We start from the raw sequence: 7,500 nt of genomic DNA, 5'->3' as shown, positions 1-7,500 counted from the left end.
CCTCACCAAAGTAACTATGGAGCACCTGGGATCACATTTAGAGATTGCCTCTCCTAAGGAGTACATACCTAGTTTTTAACATCTTAGAAATCTTTTATTTCTTAAATTCTTCTACTCAATCAGTATTTATTTAATACCTACTACATATCCAAGGCAAAGCAAAGAAATACTATCAGGTGAAAGATTTTTTTTTCGGTGAATTCCAAAAAACAAATCATCCAGCAAATATTTCCCAAGTAGCATCTATGACTTCTCCCAGTAGAATCAGTGCTTCAGGAGACCCTGCCTACAGGGTGCCTAGGGAAATTCCTCTTGAGGGAAAACCATTTTGCAAAGTATCACCATAAAATACTCTAGAGTCACCAGACTAGAAGGCATCTTTAAAGGTTCTTTTTTTCCCCTCCCTCAATGATTCTCAAAGATAGGGCATCCCATCAATCATTCCAGAAAGATCAGATGATTACCTGCTCGAAAATCTGTACTAATTTTGCCTCCTAAACTCTCTTGATGAATACATTCTGGTTTCTATACATTTTTGCAGGAGAGATTAGAGCGCAGGCCAGGGCCTGTGCGTGGGTGGAGACAGGAAGTGCGTGTGGAACAGGGAAAAAGTGGAAGGCAGTGTAGAAACAAAAATCACTTAGGGTTAAGGACCATAGGACATTCCTGAGTTTATGACATAATTTCGCAATTGCACGTCACTTTCATCTCATCAAGAAAGACTTCAGGAGTGATGACAGCTTTGAATTGAGGAATCAATTACTAAATGATTCAACATGTGTTCTGGGAGTCACAGAGGAAAGTCAGAAAAGTGGTTCCATAAGCAGAGGGCATTCTGTCTGTGTTCCCCGCTTTTATGGAATTATGCTAGCTTCCCCCTCTCTGGTGGTTTTCTAAGAACAGAAATTCATACCGGATTTCAGACGCTACATGCCGTACTGAGTCTATGGCATGACCTGGAACAGAATAAACCCAAATAAAGAGGACAAACAGAACATGTTCTTGCTGCTGAAAACCTCGTTCTTTCCCAGGAGACTACTACGGTGTTGGGAAATAATTGGGTAAGAAAGTCCGTTTTTGAGTACATGAAGCTTACTCAATGAATTCAGCGTGTTCTCTCTGAGAAGACTCAAGGCCACAGGGAAACATCTGTCTCTTCTCTCAGCAGTCACTTACACTATCTGTTCCAGATGTTCTGACTCTGAGCCAGGAACAGAGACCAACATTCTCTTTGACTCGAAGGTGGTTAATTAAACTCCAACAGATTTAACATCTTGCCAATCGTGTGTTCTGATAGCTCTGGTGGAGCCTTATGTTTCATTTATTCAGGAATAGTAGCATATTTAAGCAACTGAACATTATTTTATATAATTTCCATTAATGGGCTTCCAAGTTGCAAAATAAAAAAGAAAGAAAGAAAATGAAAATATTATCTACACAAATCAAAACAGGAGTCCATTTTCTATGTTTTTAGATTGTTGAAAAATAAAATGGTTGATACCAACTGCTGCTGTGGATGGGGGAAAAGGTACTTTTGTAACTGATAGGAAAATAAGCAGCTCAATATGGCTGAAACAACCTAACATTCTCTATTAAAATGAAAAATACATATGTACTTTGACTTAGCAGTTCCATCATTGGGAATCCAGTCCATGAAGATACCTACACAAATTCATCAAGACATACAAAAAAATACTTTGCAGGGCTGGGCGTGGTGGCTCACACCTATAATCTCAGCACTGTGGGAGGCCAAGGCAGGCGGATCACGAGGTCAGGAGTTTGAGACCAGCCAGGCCAACATGGTGAAATTCTGTCTCTACTAAAAATACAACAATTAGTTGGGCATGGTGGCACGTGCTTATAATCCCAGCTACTTGGGAGGCTGAGGCAGAAGAATTGCTTGAACCAGCACCTGGGAGGTGGAGGTTGCAGTGAGCCGAGATTGTGCCATGGCACTCCTGCCTGGGCTATAAAGCGGGACTCCGTCTCAAAAAAGAAACAGCAAAAAACTTTGCATATCTTTTTGAGAAACAACTGAACGTCACTCATTTCTAGAAGTCACGACTTTCCCGGAGGACTGAGTACAAGAGCGTATGTGGACCTCCACTTACCTATTGTTTAACGCTCCCCCAAGGTCACAGTCACATGGTCGACATCCATCCAAATCATTGCTTAAGCCCCAGTGCTCTGGCTGCAGAACAAAACATTCAACATGTAAAGGGAGGTTTCTGTAATTAAACAATAGACTCAGCAAGAAACAAGTTAAAGCACGTTTTGGCTCTTCCACCAAATGCTGATTTTCACCATGAAAGCAGAAAGCCAACACCAGGAAGGAGTGTTTTGAAATGAAGAAACCTGAGCTGCAGGCCAGTGGAGTCAGAGAGTTGTACACAATCACCTGATCATGCCAGGTCACAGACTAGCTGCTTTGCCCTACAGATAACCTCCATCCAACAACTAATAAGAGCAAGCAGTGAAAACACCAATTTTCCTCATCAGAATGACTCTGGCTGTAAGATAATTATGGCAAGCATTTGGCAGGCCTTTAACTTTGTCCTCAGCTCAGTCTGTCATAAATCCCATACAGAAAGCCCTCCACGGATTTATCTATGTGGAAGTATAGCATACAACTATGACTATTCTTACAACTGAGCAGTGAGGAAATCAAGTCTTCAGAGCACTAGAGATGGAAATGAAGAGAAGTGGAACAGTAACTATATAGGGAAAATGAGCTCTGTGTACCTCAAAAATGAATATATAAAAACAGGTTCACCAATTTATTTTGTTTACTTTTTTGAGACAAAGTCTTGCTTTGTGACCCAGCCTGGAGTGCAGTGGCACAATCCCAGCTCACTGCAACCTCTACTTTCTGGGTTCAAGCAATTTTCCTGACTCAGCCTCCTGAGTAGCTGGGATTACAGGCAGGCACCATCACACCCAGCTTTTTTTTTTTTTAGTAAAGACAGGGTTTCACCTTATTGGCCAGGCTGGTCTTGAACTCTTGACCTCAAGCAATCCACTTGCCTCAGCCTGCCAAAGTGCTGGGATTACAGGCGTGAGCCCCCATGCTTGGCCTATTTTATTTATGATTTTAAAAAGTTTTAGAAATGGGGTTTTGCTATGTTGCCCAGGCTGGTCTCAAGCTCCTGGCCTCAAGCAATCCTCCTGCCTCAGCCACTCAAAGCACTGGGACTACAAGCATTAGCCACCACAACCCAACCAGCCTTCTCTATTTAAATTAGATTTCCAAAAATCTCCTTTAAGAATTTATTAGGAGTATATGTAAATATACAGATTTAATGGTCATAATTTGTGGTGAGTGAATCCTCCCTAAATGCAAAAGCAATATAAAAATGTTATTACAAATACAGATTTTTCAAAAATACTCTCATAATCATCCTACTCAGAATTATTACAGTGAACTTTCTGGTATATTTCCTTCCAGATTTTGCTTTCCTTGATGAATTCTTCTTCCTACATAATCAAGATACTATTCACATCCTGTGGTGTTTTTTTTTTTTTAATTATAGCAGCATGAGCATTTCCTGATGTTATTGTCGTTTTCAGTGGCAACCAAATATTACGCTGCACAGAAGTCCCCACACTTACTTAAATATTTTCCCACTCTTGTTTTCAAGTCTTTTGCTATGATTAATAAAAGATGAAATGAGTCTTCTGATGAATAAATCTTTGTCCAATTTTCTGATTATATCATCAGAATAGATTCCCAGAAGTGGGATTACCAGGTCAAAGCATATGCACAATTCTACAGGCGACTGATAAATATCTCCATCATGCTTTTCAGAAAAGTACAAACCAATCTGGATTCCCATCAGCAGCCAAGAAGTACTAGTACCTCATGATGTCCTCACTAACAGTAAGCATTCCCATTTTTAAAAACTTGTGTTAACTGTGTCTATAAAGGTGATATTTTATTGTGGCTTTACCTTATGCTTCTAACAGTGTGGTAAACATCTTGTCAAATTAACCATTAGTCATTCCCGTTGGCTGAACTGTCTACTCATGTCTTTTAACACGTACAGGTGAGGGTGACGGTAGACCCTACAATGGCGGAAAGCCTTCTCTATTAAAACATGTCATCCTCACAAACTACCCACCCCATGTAATGAGGATTTACCTACCAGGCACTGGTCACAATGCCGTCCCATCACCAGACGCTTGCAGTAGCAGTGACCTGTCTCGGAATCACAAGGATTCCCTCCAGGAATTGTTCCCAGAGGATTGCAAGCACACGCTGTATTAAAGACAAAATGAATTGGAGAAAACACAGACCATGTGAATTTCAAATAATAGTCTGGCTTTAGAATTACAAAGTAAAATGGGAATTCCAAACACAGGAAAAATCCCAAACTTTTTAGCACACAGACTTACATTTACAACCAAATGGATCTTCAGTACTTAAATCATAGAAGCCTTCTTTGCAAACATCACAACGTTCTCCTTCCACATGTAACTTACACCGACACTGACCAGCAATGAGACCAGTAGAAAAATCAGTATAGCTGTCACAAATGCCCTCATTTTGAGAGCCAGCTGGGTCACACGTACATCCTGAGAAGAATGCAAAACACCAGGTTAAAAGCAGCAGGAAACTCAATGTATCTTTGTATAAATACATACATTCCCTTCATCCCTCTAAATCTCACAAAAGTAGACTAAAGGCTCCACAACTACCAAGTAAATTCCACTCCAAGCATCTTCAACTGCAATTAAAATAACAGTGCCGGTTTTGCTGCTCACCCTACGAGCTCTGAGAATACAGACTATTCAGTTTGGAAGGCAATCTGGAGTAGGTCCCACATAGTGACATTTCCCAACATACGTTCACAGAAATTAGGATCTCGGACGTCCCTCTCGGGGTGCTGGTAGTAAAACGGCTTGCACTGCTCACAGCTGCGCCCCATGGTGTTGTGCTGACAGTCATCACACACGCCTCCGCTCACGTTCCCTGTGGCCAGGTAAACGGCCATGTCGAAGTGACATGAGCTGGAATGTTCATTGCAGTTACACTCTGCATGACAAGAGCAACATCAAGAAAAGCCTTTTAAATCTATGGACCAATGGAGGATGGGGGTGGCAGGAAGGAATATCACTTAGGAAACTGGGGATTAAGTTGAGACAAAATGACAGTCAACAAGCCCAACTCCTGGGGAAAAATGACATATTCACTGATGATACTGTTTTTTGGGTTTTTTTTTTTTTGGAGTCTCACTCTGTCGCCAGGCTGGAGTGCAATGGCGTGATCTTGGCTCACTGCAACCTCCGCCTTCGGGTTCCAGCAATTCTCACGCCTCAGCCTCCCAAGTAGCTGGGACTATAGGTGCCAGCCACCACGCCCAGCTAATTTTTGTATTTTTAGTAGAGATGGGGTTTCATCATGTTGGCCAGGATGATCTCGAACTCCTGACCTTGTGATCCTCCTGCCTCGGCCTCCCAAAGTGCTGGGATTACAGGTGTGAGCCACCGTGCCTGGCCAATGATACTGTTTAAACCCTAAAGTAGATCAGAAACCTCAAAAATGTGAATTTCATAAAATCAACAGCCATCTGACCTCTGTGGAAGTGAATGGGCTATGACAAATGTCAACCTCTAAGGGAAAGTCCTTTTGGAGGCAAATGACAGAGGATGGCTGCCATCCCACTGAGGGTTCCTTCTGGTCCCTCTCGGGGTGGGACAGGGTGTGAGGACCCTGCAGCAAAGGAGCTTCCTGGTGATGTGCTGCTAGGAAAGCCTGTCCACAGGCCCCTTGCTTCGAGGACCATGAGGTTTGAAGGGTGGATTCCCTCTTCCGTATTCCCATATTCCCACCACCACACCAGGCCAGACCACAGTAAGATGGAAGGTCAGTTTAACAGCAGCTAGCTGGCATCCTTGGGCACAGCACTTCCCTCTGCTAGCCCATTTGGCAGTCATTTTGGCGCCACCCAGCTTTCATCATCTCATGCTCGGGCTTCACAATCCCATTCTTGTGTTTGCACAGGGAAGCTTGACTCAGCCTGGCCCTCCTGGGGCTCCACACTCCAGCTTCCTACTTTGCCTGTCTCCCCCACAACACAACAGCCTGCAGGAGAGGGACTGTGTCAGGTCCACTCACATCCTTGGTGCCCAACAGAGTCCTGCTCTCCATACATGGGTTGAATTAAACCTTGTAATAATCCTTCCCAGCATGGACTCGGTAATGGTTTTAAGAACGTCTTTGCGGCCTTGTGCTTCATGCTCTTGTTGTTACCTAAACTCCCTCCCACCTTCCTCCCTCTCTTTTCCTTTTCCTTCCTCTTGTTTCCTCTTCCTTCTTTCTTTCCATTTTTCTTTTCTTTTCTTTTTTTTTTCAGACTGAGTTTGGCTCTTATTGCCCAGGCTGGAGTGCAATTGCACGATCTCGGCTCACCGCAACCTCTACCTTTCGGGTTCAAGTGATTCTCCTGCCTTAGCCTCCTGAGTAGCTGGGATTGTAGGCATGCGCCACTATGCCCAGCTAATTTTTGTATTTTTAGTAGAGACGGGACTTCTCCATGTTGGTCAGGTTGGTCTCGAACTCCTGATCTCAGGTGATCCACCCACCTCGGCTTCCCAGAGTGCTGGGATTACAGGCATAAGCCACCATGCCCCCTTCTTTCCAGTTTGTTTTTTTCCTTCCTTCCTACCTACCTACACATCTACCTACCAACCTAATCCAAATTAAGTATCCATCAAAGGCCATCTGGGTTTTACCTAAGAACAAAGCCTTGACCACTCCAGCTCTCACTGGTTTCTGAACTTCTAGAATAGTCCTTCTCAGTGGAGGCAGAGGCAGAGCTGCTCTTCAAGGGGAGGACACGTATCACAATCACTGTGTGTGGAATGAGGAGCGACAGTGGTGTTTCCGGCTACTTCTCCACCCAGAGAAAACCCCTGGGATGGATGGAAGGAGGTATGCCAGAAGCCACAGCTGGGCTGGCACAGAAACCAGTACGAAAACGCTACTTCATAACTCTCAGACTTTCATAAGCCACCACGCCATATTTTTTCTTTTGTTTTCTCTCATGGTCATCTTGCCTTAAAAACAGGTACAAACGGCCGGGCGCGGTGGCTCACGCCTGTAATCCCAGCACTTTGGGAGGCCCAGGCGGGTGGATCACGAGGTCAAGAAATCGAGATCATCCTGGTCAACACGGTGAAACCCCGTCTCTACTAAAGCTACAAAAAATTAGCTGGGCTTGGTGGCGCGTGCCTGTAATCCTAGCCGCTCAGGAGGCTGAGGCAGGAGAATTGCCTGAACCCAGGAGGCGGAGGTTGTGGTGAGCCGAGATCGCGCCACTGCACTCCAGCCTGGGTAACAAGAGCGAAACTCCGTCTCAAAAAAAAAACAGGTACAAACAAAGGCCGGCACACGCCTGTAATCCCAGCAATTTGGGAGGCTGAGGCGGTTGGATCATTTGAGGTCAGAAGTTCAAGATCATCCTGACCAACACAGTGAAACCCCATCTTTACTAAAAATAC

General features: G+C 44.0%; 1 protein-coding gene across 2 annotated transcripts in view; it reads right to left on the bottom strand.

The window, feature by feature from the left end:
• Window positions 1–7,500, bottom strand: part of LAMB1 (laminin subunit beta 1) — a 94,935-nt gene that overhangs the window by 61,634 nt on the left and 25,801 nt on the right. For both annotated transcript variants that reach the window (XM_032276303.1, XM_032276302.1), the window contains 4 exons: window positions 4,844–5,032; window positions 4,393–4,572; window positions 4,143–4,255; window positions 2,112–2,191 (listed from right to left, as the gene is read on the bottom strand). In XM_032276303.1, coding sequence (XP_032132194.1) covers window positions 2,112–2,191; window positions 4,143–4,255; window positions 4,393–4,572; window positions 4,844–5,032 — 562 coding nt within the window. The remainder of the gene's footprint in view (window positions 1–2,111; window positions 2,192–4,142; window positions 4,256–4,392; window positions 4,573–4,843; window positions 5,033–7,500) is intronic.

This window comes from Sapajus apella, unplaced genomic scaffold (genome assembly GCF_009761245.1).
Source record: "Sapajus apella isolate SASKATOON/1434 unplaced genomic scaffold, GSC_monkey_1.0 scaffold7, whole genome shotgun sequence".
Lineage (NCBI taxonomy): Eukaryota > Metazoa > Chordata > Mammalia > Primates > Cebidae > Sapajus > Sapajus apella.
Note: the sequence above shows the minus strand (reverse complement) of the source record. Positions and strands in the feature narration are given on the sequence as shown.